Here is a 13327-nt window from a genome sequence, read left to right as displayed (position 1 = left end):
ATTCGCCTCTTTGTAAAGGCTAGTGGCTGGGCTGTCTTAGCTCTTTTCTAAGAACATTAATTTTTTTTAGGAATTCGACGTCTACGTAATATTATTCCCGATACAACTGCTTAAAATAACTTAAATAAAAGGGCCTAGTTAAGTAATTAACTGTCACGTGATTTCCCCCCCCCCTTTGTACGATCCTGCGACATAACCACTTGGACGGACAGTAGATAGCATGTCTGAGTAATTTTATCTTTTCGGATCGGGCAGAAGTGAAGATTGAATTTACAGTAGGTAAGGTACTCTTTTATAGAGTAGGTACAATAATCAATAATGCGATAAAATGCACATTAGACCTGAAGCCTGTATCGAAATGAACGGCCACCATTAAAAAAAATGTGTTTATATATCCATATTATGATAATTTTTCAATTTAACTTCATTCTCTATAGTGTACGCTAATGTGCTGTAGACTGTATAATAATAATAATAATAATAATAATAATAATAATAATAATAATAATAATAATAATAATAATGGTTTATTTTAAATGGCAAAGTTAAGACCATTCGGCGTTTTCTTCCTCTCAATCAATATGATAGAAAATTACTAGGCCTATACACTGCATAATAAATACGTCTACATGGACAGGTCATTTCGTGAGTAAAAACACTTATTGTTAATACTGTACTGTATATTGATCAAACAAAAACATAATGGAAATTATCAAACTCAAAATCGTGATATTTCCTAGTTTACGTAAATGGATGAACTACTTTTCTTCCCTCCTATACCTAGTAAAGCGATTTGTTTGTATGTTACGCCAGTATCATCGAACTCAAGTCGTGGAAGGGGTAGCAAGCTGTGTTTTCGGTTCTCAACAAAGTATAGCCAGGTTAATATTAGAAATGTTAATAAAAATAAAATGATGTCTTTGTATTTATTAACATTCCATGGTATTCATACATTCCTTCACAGCTAGAATATGGAACAAGTCAAAAAACCTAATACTATTATAAAGTCTTAATTTATAGTCACAGTCTAGACCAGGCCTGCACAAGGTTTGCGCTCTCCGAGCCGGCTCACAGCTCATGAGCGGAATGCAGATATTAGCTGCGCTCTGTATAAGGGTTGACTGGAAGAAGGGATGATCTCGTATAAAATATACACAAAAGGAAGTACCATTACTAGTGCTTATGAAATGAATTCCCGTTCAGTGTTTGCAAAACTATCTTGGACTATTATTAATTAATAAAGAAATATTTATTTTACAGAAGTAATAAAAATTCTATAGCTACTTAAATGTACAATATCAATTTTGTTATATTTTTATTTATCAGTACATCAAAACGAGGTTTTATGCTGTTGGCAGCTGAAAGGAACAGTAGCCTACTGAGTTTTAGTATCAATTTCATGATGCGTTATTGAATGTCATGAATTCACCCATAGAATAGAAGGCGTGAGAAATTAGGTACTTCTTTAATTTGGCCCTAAATAATCTTATGTTTTGAGTTTCATTTTTTATATCGATAGGGAGCCTATTAAAAATTTTTACTGCCATATAACGCAATCCTTTTTTATTAGCACGATAGACTTGCCGATGGAGTATGAAAGACATTTTTGACGTGTATTTATGATATGAAGTGTTGAATTAATTACAAAGTTTTCACGATTACATACGAGGAACATTATTAATGAAAAAATATCCTGAGAAGCCATGGACATTATTTGTAGTTTTTGTTTTAATATTCCTACACGATTTCCTAGATTTGGCACCTACTATTATTCTAATAACTCTTTTTTTGTAATAGGAATATACTGTTAATATCTGTGGAATTTCCCCAGAATATTATTCCAAAACGCATTACCGAGAGGAAGTATGCAAAGTATATTGTTTTTAAGGTATTGATATTTACTTCTTTTGCATAGATCTAATAGCAAAACAAGCTGGATTTAGTTTGGGGGTAATTCCTTTAATATAATTTTTCCAATTTAACACATTAAATAAAGCAAACTACTTTAATCTTTTATATTGCCCTTGTGTAATTCTTCATTCGTAGCTATTTTCATATACATTTTGTTAATAACTAATCAAAAAAACTTAATAAATTTTAATATTATAAAAAGAAGTTTTGTACAAAAAGTGTTGCAGATAAACCATACAATGTGATAACATTGTAACAGAAAATTAGTTATTCAGGTATACAGAATGTGAGAGTAAACTTTATTTTTTTAAATGCCACCCTATATTCAAATTCAAATTTTCCGAAACTCCATTAAATTTCACGTATGAATGTCTAGAAATTTCCACACATTCACCCATTTCATATCTTTTAACTCTTTATTAAACTTGTTTCTTGGACTTCAAACTTGAGACAAATAAATATGTAAAATCATGTAGAGTAGGGCATAACACTAAACAAAACACTATTACTAACCAAACTTCACCACAGATCCTCAAAATGAAAACCATTCACAGCCAAACAATGTCTCTATCACGAAAACCGTCCATTGTAGATATGAGATGGGACAAATAGTCATGTAACTGTGAGAAAGACGATGAACTGTTGAATTCCATAAATAATAGTACTAGTCAGTTTGGAGTCTAGGAATTCTCGCCATCGCAGATGTCGTCATTATACCTTCTTGACACTGATTACATTTTAGTCACCGGCATTGTCGTCACCGATTATATTTAATAATTTATTAATGTTTTATTGGAAAATTTTAATGAGATTTAAATGTCATTGTAAGGTTGTTTTCGTGGTTAGGCATATAAGTATAATGAGATTTAAATGTCATTGTAAGGTTGTTTTCGTGGTTAGGCATATAAGTATAATGAGATTTAAATGTCATTGTAAGGTTGTTTCCATGGTTACGCATATAAGTATGAGATTTAAATATCATTGTAAGGTTGTTTTCGTGGTTACGCATATAAGTATAATGAGATTTAAATGTCATTGTAAGGTTGTTTCCATGGTTACGCATATAAGTATAATGAGATTTAAATGTCATTGTAAGGTTGTTTTCGTGGTTACGCATATAAGTATAATGAGATTATATGACATTGTAATGTTGTTTTCGTGGTTACGCATATAAGTATAATGAGATTTAAATGTCATTGTAAGGTTGTTTCCATGGTTACGCATATAAGTATGAGATTTAAATATCATTGTAAGGTTGTTTTCGTGGTTACGCATATAAGTATAATGAGATTTAAATGTCATTGTAAGGTTGTTTCCATGGTTACGCATATAAGTATAATGAGATTTAAATGTCATTGTAAGGTTGTTTCCGTGGTTACGCATATAAGTATAATGAGATTTAAATATCATTGTAAGGTTGTTTCCGTGGTTACGCATATAAGTATAATGAGATTTAAATATCATTGTAAGGTTGTTTCCGTGGTTACGGATATAAGTATAATGAGATTTAAATGTCATTGTAAGGTTGTTTCCATGGTTACGCATATAAGTATAATGAGATTTAAATGTCATTGTAAGGTTGTTTCCGTGGTTACGCATATAAGTATAATGAGATTTAAATATCATTGTAAGGTTGTTTCCGTGGTTACGCATATAAGTATAATGAGATTTAAATATCATTGTAAGGTTGTTTCCGTGGTTACGGATATAAGTATAATGAGATTTAAATGTCATTGTAAGGTTGTTTCCATGGTTACGCATATAAGTATAATGAGATTTAAATATCATTGTAAGGTTGTTTCCGTGGTTACGCATATAAGTATAATGAGATTTAAATGTCATTGCAAGGTTGTTTCCATGGTTACGCATATATGTATAATGGGATTTAAATGTTATTGTAAGGTTGTTTCCGTGGTTACGCATATAAGTATAATGAGATTTAAATGTCATTGCAAGGTTGTTTCCGTGGTTACGCATATAAGTATAATGAGATTTAAATGTCATTGTAAGCTTGTTTCCGTGGTTACGCATATAAGTATAATGAGATTTAAATGTCATTGTAAGCTTGTTTCCGTGGTTACGCATATAAGTATAATGAGATTTAAAGTCATTGTAAGGTTGTTTCCGTGGTTACGCATATAAGTATAATGAGATTTAAATGTCATTGTAAGGTTGTTTCCGTGGTTACGCATATAAGTATAATGAGATTTAAATATCATTGTAAGGTTGTTTCCGTGGTTACGCATATAAGTATAATGAGATTTAAATGTCATTGTAAGCTTGTTTCCGTGGTTACGCATATAAGTATAATGAGATTTAAATGTCATTGTAAGGTTGTTTCCGTGGTTACGCATATAAGTATAATGAGATTTAAATGTCATTGTAAGGTTGTTTCCGTGGTTACGCATATAAGTATAATGAGATTTAAATATCATTGTAAGGTTGTTTCCGTGGTTACGCATATAAGTATAATGAGATTTAAATGTCATTGTAAGCTTGTTTCCGTGGTTACGCATATAAGTATAATGAGATTTAAATGTCATTGTAAGGTTGTTTCCGTGGTTACGCATATAAGTATAATGAGATTTAAATGTCATTGTAAGGTTGTTTCCGTGGTTACGCATATAAGTATAATGAGATTTAAATGTCATTGTAAGCTTGTTTCCGTGGTTACGCATATAAGTATAATGAGATTTAAATGTCATTGTAAGCTTGTTTCCGTGGTTACGCATATAAGTATAATGAGATTTAAATGTCATTGTAAGCTTGTTTCCGTGGTTACGCATATAAGTATTTGGGAAAGAAATTTTAGGTGTAAGGTGACGTTGTTACTTATTTTAGTTATTATCAGATTTATTGTATTGATGGAGCATCACGAAGGGCAATTTCTATCCACTCGAAATATTAGGAGCTTTGAGAAACTAATACATCAAAGGTATATGTATGCCAGGCATAAAGTCGCAGATTCTGGTGTTTGGAGATGCGACCAGCACAGAAGATGCAACGCTACAATAACCCTAACTCCAGATAAAACATCTATAATTGAAGGCCCTTCTGAACATCCAAGTCATGGTCCTAACTGAGGAAGGATTCACGCCACTGAAACCGTGAAGGCAATTAAACTGCAGATGCATCACCTGCAGTCAATATTCAGCGTCACGCAAGAACATGAAGCTGTCTAAGGAAGAAATTTGTCCGAAAAATACGAAAACAAAATTTGTCACCCGACCCCCGCATTTAGTAGATGAATTTTCCACCGGTCGTATGGAACTGCTACATAAAAACAAGAGAGAATCTTTCTCGAGCAATTCACACGTTGAGGCGTGGCATCGACGCCTAAATATTCTCGCAGGAAAGCCTCATCCGTCGTTATACCATTTCCTAGGTTTATTGTGAAGTGAAGCTGGCAGAATTCACCAACATTTCGAGCGGGTAGAAAGGTCACTCCCCTACCCGGAAAAAGAAGAAAGTGAATGATTTAGACAGAAAGATTAGTAGGATCGCAGAACGATACTTGATTATAAAGAAGATGGTGATGCTCTTACGTACCTCAGAGATATCGGACACAATTTGGGTGGCAATTTTTAAACATAAATCATGTAAAATTTTATGCCGTGTGCCTATGGATATTTTACTTGTCAAAAGAAATTGTTTTTAAGGGCAGAGGATGGTATTTTTAAAAACTTCTTTCCTATTTGGTGTAAAATATTAATTTTTTTATGTACACAGCTCATAGCTGTGCCAACTCAACCGAATAAAAACATTTTGAAAAAAAAAATTATTGGGGGGCCCAAATTTGAACAAAATATACCCAATGCAGGATTCTACTAAAATCGGTATATCTAAACTGTTTTTAAAGATAGATTCAAACAATTTTTGCAATGTATTTGCAAAAGCATGTTCTACAAACTGTCTGTAACAGAATTTTGATATTAGTCCCTACGTTTGTAAAATAAACAATTAAATTTAATAACAATTTTCTGATTTCCTTTCTTTCGAACAAACGGACGTATTTTTAAAATGAAATCAATTAACAAAATTCTGTTACAATGAAAAAGTTTTTTAATAGTCTAAAGAATGTGTGTTCTAAATTTCATGCATGTATCTTTCATAGTTCAGAAATTATATCCATTTTTGTCAGACAATGTAGCAAAAAAAATGAAGTTACTGGAAACCGATAAAAGCGGGCGTGTGATTTAAAAATCCATAGCGCAGGAAGTTTAAAAATGACGTGTCAACATCCGATAAGGGCACAAATACCCGCAAAATGTTATGCAATGCATTCCACACATATCAAAGAGTATTTTAAAGAGAATTTTTGTTTTTTGAAAATTTAATTTACCGGAAACAACAATAAAAGTGGGCGAGTGATTTAAAAATCCATAACGCAGGAACTTTAAAAATGGCGACTCAACATCCGATAAGGGCACAAATACCCACAAAATGTTATCCTATGCATTGCACACATATCACAGAGTATTTTAAAGTTTTTTTTTAATTTACTCATTTTTCACCAAAAAATACTATCCTTTCCCCTTAAGAAAATGTGTACTGGTAACCAAAATATCGGGTGACCAAAAAGTCGAAGTGACCAAAACACCGAGTGACTAGGTGGTACAATGACGAGAGTTCCAGTGACGAGAGTTCCAATGACGAGAGTTCCAGTGACGAGAGTTCCAATGACGAGAGTTCCAGTGACGAGAGTTCCAGTGACGAAAGTTCCAATGACGAGAGTTCCAGTGACGAGAGTTCCAGTGACGAGAGTTCCAGTGACGAGAATTCCAGTGACGAGAGTTCCAGTGACGAGAAATCCGCTTCCCGTCAGTTAGTTGGCAGAATTATTACACTGTGAACCTCAGGTAGCGGACCATGATGAATGCAGATATCGTAGATCGGCACCCATTTTGCACCTGACATATGCAATTAATAAATCCTCATTCTATCGATATTTTAACAAGTTTGCTAAGGAGGGCACATTCTTGAAATTCGTAGGTCGTTTTCAGGCAGTAATTTAATGCAAGAATGAAATGAGCCTGCCAATCATGACAGGTTCAATGAACAGGAAGTTTCTCATGTAACAAGCTTTTCCATTATTATCCCTTTCAAACGCTGTTTATACTCCTATAAATTTCCTCACAATCTTATCTCGCCATTAATGGAAGCTTGCATCTGGTGCCTAATCAAACCAGCTACGATGTCATATGTTTCAAATAGTGTCAGCATCTGCAGTTTGCTTTGTATGTACTGCACTTCCCAATCATTATTACTGAATGTGTATTTATCATTTCATATTTCAAACTTTGAGGATTACTTTACTTGATTTCTCTCTGTCTCTCGCTATTTCTCTCCACTGCTCATTCAGAGTGTTAACATGAAGTCTATGTTAAAGTGTTTCTTGAGAAGCTGTGTTGAAAATTAGCGGATGCCGTTGTACCTCGAAAACAATCTAAGAGAGAGCAAACTATTCTTCAAAGTTAATCTGTGATGAAGGACAAGAGTGATTTACTTTTATGAATAATGTTTGTTTATTAATTTGTTATAATTATTGTATTCATTTAACTTTTATTTTATTTCAGACAACTCTCGCTAAACCTTAATTTAACACACACCTCAAGCAGCAATTTCTTGTGTTAATGGTCACTCTCACTTGTTAAATGTTGTTCATTTACATTCAACTTGCTTGACAACCGTATAATTATTCTTAAATTTTACTGTCAATCAAAGACAATATTTTTCATGTTATTTTACTGATTTAAAATGTTGAGGTTTGATTAAAAAAACCTTAGCAGGTTAAACCCTCTTTTATTAAAGTATTTTAATTATTATTTGTTAGTTTGATTTTACATTTGTTAACGAGCAAGTAGCGGACAATTTATTGGAAGTAAACAAGTTTCTGTAAATTAACCATTTCTTTAGACTGACATGATAAGTTCATTTTTATTTTTACACAATTATTTCTTAGTTATTCAATTGTTTAAATTATGACTTACTTTGTAAATTTTCCTCATTCAAAGATCTGAGAAGCCGATCTGTATTTCAACCTATTAATATGTAGGGCCTATTTCATTTTGTGTGGTTATGAGGAACAATTGTTGAACATTTGTGTGGATATTTACGAGAAAACGATTTAAATGAAGCTGCAAAAGAAACTTTTATTGGCTTGTGTATAAATAGAACATCATTGTACCTAAAGTGAAGAAAAAAGTCCTTCTTTAAAGGTTTCTGAACACTTAATATCTTTGCTGGGTTGATGGGGGAAAAAAGTAGGCCCTTCGGCTTTAGGTAGGTTACATAAAATGTTTATTATTATTATTAGTATTATTATTATTATTGTTATTATTATCATTAGTATTATTATTATCATTAGTATTATTATTATTATTATTATTAGTATTATTATTATTAGTATTATTATTATTATTAGTATTATAATTATTATTAGTATTATAATTATTATTGTTATTATTATTATTATTATTATTAGTATTATTATTATTAGTATTATTAGTATTATTATTATTATTGTTATTAGTATTATTATTATTAGTATTATTATTAGTATTATTATTAGTATTATTATTATTATTATTAGTATTATTAGTATTATTATTATTATTATTGTTATTAGTATTATTAGTATTATTATTATTATTGTTATTAGTATTATTATTAGTATTATTATTATTATTAGTATTATAATTATTATTGTTATTATTATTATTATTAGTATTATTATTATTAGTATTATTAGTATTATTATTATTATTATTATTGTTATTAGTATTATTGTTATTAGTATTATTATTATTATTAGTATTATTATTAGTATTATTATTGGTATTATTATTATTAGTATTATTATTATTATTAGTATTATTAGTATTATTATTATTATTGTTATTAGTATTATTATTATTATTATTATTAGTATTATAATTATTATTGTTATTATTATTATTATTAGTATTATTATTATTATTATTAGTATTATTATTATTAGTATTATTATTAGTATTATTTGTATTATTATTATTAGTATTATTATTATTATTGTTATTAGTATTATTATTAATATTATTATTAGTATTATTATTATTATTATTATTATTATTATTATTATTATTATTATTATTATTATTATTCTTTGGTCGGCGGGAAAAGGCACATACGTAAAAGAAAATTAATTTTTCAGGAGAGACTTTCTTTTTAATGTACTCTTAACTGAATATAAGCATAATAATGAAATACATGTAGGCCTATGTTGGTTAAAGTAAAATCATTTTCAATTTAAAATACAAGAAATTGTATTATTTTAAAATCAGAAAAAATACTAGACTTATGCGATTAGATACAGCAGAAAAATCGACTTTTTAGACTTACGTGCTTTTTCTCGCCGACCAAAGTATTATTATCATCATCATCATCATCATCATCATCATCATCATCATCATAATCTGTGAAAATGCTTGAAATTCGTATAAGTATTACTGTATAACAATAATCTACTTTTAACGTACCGGTACTTGAGTTCTGAAAGTCTGTATAAAATTTCAGCCTTTTCGAATGATATATGTTTTGAGATGTGTGCCCTAAATTCAAGTTAATATTTTCTTCACATACTGTAGTATAATATCGTGAGTAAAAATACAACTGTGTATCTAAAACTTATGTCTAGCCCCTTTAATATATTCCTAAATTAACCAATATAGCGCTGTAAATATCCTACTTTAAATGTTAGCAGATTTATAGTTCCCATGCCTTTACGTACAAGTACATCCCCTTATGGGTACTGGCAGAACTGTTAACAATATTTTAGCGTATAAATATAAATATATAAAATATTTTGTCCTCTGTTTCTATCAAACACAGACTAATATCCTTTGCAGAATGAATTAGTTTTTTTAGGTATAATTTTTATTTATTATTATTATTATTATTATTATTATTATTATTATTATTATTATTTTACACAGTCATTACTTTATTTTTCCATTAACACTTATATCTAGGTAATTGTCATTGTCTCAATGTAACACGTGCTGTGCTGATCATACTAATTGTACTATTCCTTTAGTTGTGAGATTATATTCATATGTATTAATTATTTTTTTAAGTCAATACTTGTATACTAGAATGTATTTTCCTGTTTGTGATTATGTATTCAGTCTCTTTTTTTATTATTTTTTTAAGTTAGTACTAATTGTGTATATGTATTCAATCTCTCTTTTTTACTTTATTATTATTATTATTATTATTATTATTATTATTATTATTATTATTATTTTAAGTTAATATTTGTATACCGGTATGTATTTTTCTGTATGTGATTTGATCCTGCTTGAGTGGAAGAGAAGGCCTGATGGCCTTAACTCTGCCAGGGAAAATAAAACTATTATTATTATTATTATTATTATTATTATTATTATTATTATTATTATTATAAATAAATGTCGGTGAGTTGTGAGCTGATCACAGAAAGAAATTATCTTTCATTGTTTTAATATAGGAATGACAGAAAGAAAAGTCTATTGAATTTGAGATTGTCAACAGTTAGGAACACCTACTACAAAAAGTTCTAATCTCACACTTTCCAATCTTACCCCTATGTCAAAAAAAATATTATATGAGAAAATGAGTGGAATAAAAATAGATTTTTTTTCAATTACACAAGCACAATTTCACAAAACCCCACATGTTTATTTTGTCATATAAAAATATGACCCTCCACATTTTCACTACTTGAATTGAATATTTTAAAATAGCAGTCCATTCATTTTGAAGAACTATATAGTTTACATTAGCATAATAAATTTCAGCATTTATCCTAAGTAATTTCTGAGTAAATGGTTCCTGAATTTGGAAGAATATTTTTTTCAGTACCCTCTTTTTTCTGTCATGCCTGTATTAGAACAATGAAAGAAAAATCTCATCAAAGCCACCAGCGTGGCTCAGTCGGTAAGGCGCTCGATCCCCGCTTGGGTTGATTATCTGGTTGGGTTTTTTCCGAGGTTTTTCCCAACCGTAAGATGAATGTCAAGTAATCTACGGCGAATCCTCGGCCTCATCTCGCCAAATATCATCTCGCTATCATCAATCCCATCGACGCTAAATAACCTAGTAGTTCATACAGCGTCGTTAAATAACCAACTAAAAAAACAACTAACCAACATTTATCACACAGTGCAAAGGACGTTAATCTGTGTTTGATAGAAACAGAGGGGAAAAATAATTCATATATTCATATTCATAAGAGAAAATACTACTACAGCCATATCAGTACACTTAAGACGGCAGGGCTGTTATCCGGATACGAACCTTTCACCTGGTATCTCTATCAAGGAAGCAGAAGCGCAGTTGGCGGTGTAAGAGCTGGGACAGTTGCACGGACTCGGACATTGTCCCTGGACCTGCAATGCCGCCGTCGCCCAGACAAGAAGAAAAGTCGTTTTCAAACCTTTCATTCTGCAGCCCACAAATTCTTTTAGAAGAAGAGCTGGAATTAGACCAGCAGGCACTGATGTTGTTAGGTTTGTACGTAGGTGCCTCCTACATGACGAAGTTATCATTCGATAAGAGAGATAAGATAAGCATTCTTTAAATTAGTCCTTAGCATCTCTGTTTACCGCCCAAATACCCACATCAGTACAGTTTTCGTCTAAATCAGTGAGGGATGGTGGGTCAATAGTTGGATGAATGGATTGTAATAAGTACACTGAGTTTTTTTGTTATATTAGCTGCGTCGTTCATTCTGGCACAATCTGTTCTTTCAGTTATCGATTTGCAACATCATACTGCTCTACTACAGCTATCTTTTAGATCTACAGATAGTTCCCTCCTACATACACTTTCCTCATCCCCTTTTCATATTTTTAGTTCTAGGAATTCTCGTACCATAAAGTCAAGTAAGTTTCTTGACTCTTCATCAACATGAGGCCCATCCCGAGTCATTTCCGAAACGGCAATAAGTAAGTAACATTAACCTTGACAGTAATTCCAAATTCTAACCATGCTTATTAATTTATCTCCAGTTGGCATGAATATTATTAACCACTTCTCTGATTAACCCTTGTTAACTCGGGTTGCTAACTTGTGTCAAAATTTATTAACCCAGTTAACTCGTTTGAGTCCCATTTTCGCTGCTCAGGATTATATCCCGAATATATACGTTTCCATCCTTCCATTAACCTTTTCCTCACTAGATGGCTACAGAAGTTAGTGATATTGCTATATCTGGTAGTGTTTTTGTACTTCTTCCTTGCGAGTGGAATTCTATGCTCATATAGCATTCACACACACTAGTGAGTACAGACGTGGACAAATTATTAACAAAATTGACGATTTTTATGATAATTCTGTTTACAAAATTTGACTTTTCAGTTTAGACTACAATTGACAATTACGCATATTTCTATCATTACAGTAGACAGAAATATGCAAAATTTAAACTGTAGTTTAAATTGAGGAGCTTAATTTTGTAAAAATATATAATAAAAATCTTCAATTTTGTTAATAATTTGTAAATTAGCAAAAATGTCAACTACAGTCTAAATTGAAGAGTCAAATTTTGTTAAACTGTAAAATAAAAGTCTTCAATTTTGCTAATAATTTGGAAATATCCAAAATGTCAACTGTATTCCAAATTGAAGAATCGAATTTTGTAAAAATATATAATAAAAACCTTCAGTTTTGCTAATGATTTGTAAATATGTAAAATATCAAATGTAGTCCAAATTGAAGAGTCAAATTTTCTACAAATATACAATACAAATCTTCAATTTTCCTAATAATTTGGAAATACACAAAAATGTCAACTGTAGTCTAAATTGAAGAATCATGTTTTGTAAAAATATATAATAAAAATCTTCAATTTTGCTAATAATTTGTCCACGTCTGTAGATGATAGTTGGTTTTGGCAGTTTCATTTGTGTTTAGTGTTTTTTGTGCTGTTTTGTGTAAAGATGGATCAAGTTAGTGATTCCGAAACTTTTGATCAGGAATATATTCCTGTAGAAGATTAGGAAATGAACCATCGGTATCAGAAGACGAAGTTATAGACCAACAAACAAATTCAGATCAGTTGATTTTTTTTTATTTTATTGGGTTATTTTACGACGCTGTATCAACATCTAGGTTATTTAGCGTGTGAATGAAATGAAGGTGATAATGCCAGTGAAATGAGTCCGGGGTCCAGCACCGAAAATTACCCAGCATTTCCTCATATTGGGTTGAGGGAAAACCCCGGGAAAACCTCAACCAGGTAACTTGCCCCGACCGGGATTCGAACCCGGGCCACCTGGTTTCGCAGCCAGACGCGCTGACCGTTACTCCACAGGTGTGGACCAGATCAGTTGATGTCGCGTCTTTTCGACAGTGGTTTCAATAGAAGACATCTAGCACCATTTCTTCTGCACCTCCG

At 31.0% G+C, this 13327-nt stretch overlaps 1 protein-coding gene across 1 annotated transcript in view; it reads right to left on the bottom strand.

Annotated features, from left to right (window-relative positions):
- The window catches only part of LOC138700339 (phospholipase A2 inhibitor beta-like), a 32811-nt gene extending 21372 nt beyond the window's left edge, over positions 1 to 11439 (bottom strand). Inside the window, exon 1 of the mRNA XM_069826896.1 lies at positions 11227 to 11439. Coding sequence (XP_069682997.1) covers positions 11227 to 11372 — 146 coding nt within the window. The 5' untranslated portion in view covers positions 11373 to 11439. The remainder of the gene's footprint in view (positions 1 to 11226) is intronic.
- Positions 11440 to 13327: the final 1888 nt, after the last annotated feature.

The sequence above is a fragment of the Periplaneta americana genome, chromosome 5 (assembly GCF_040183065.1).
Source record: "Periplaneta americana isolate PAMFEO1 chromosome 5, P.americana_PAMFEO1_priV1, whole genome shotgun sequence".
Classification (NCBI taxonomy): Eukaryota; Metazoa; Arthropoda; class Insecta; order Blattodea; family Blattidae; genus Periplaneta; species Periplaneta americana.
Note: the sequence above shows the minus strand (reverse complement) of the source record. Positions and strands in the feature narration are given on the sequence as shown.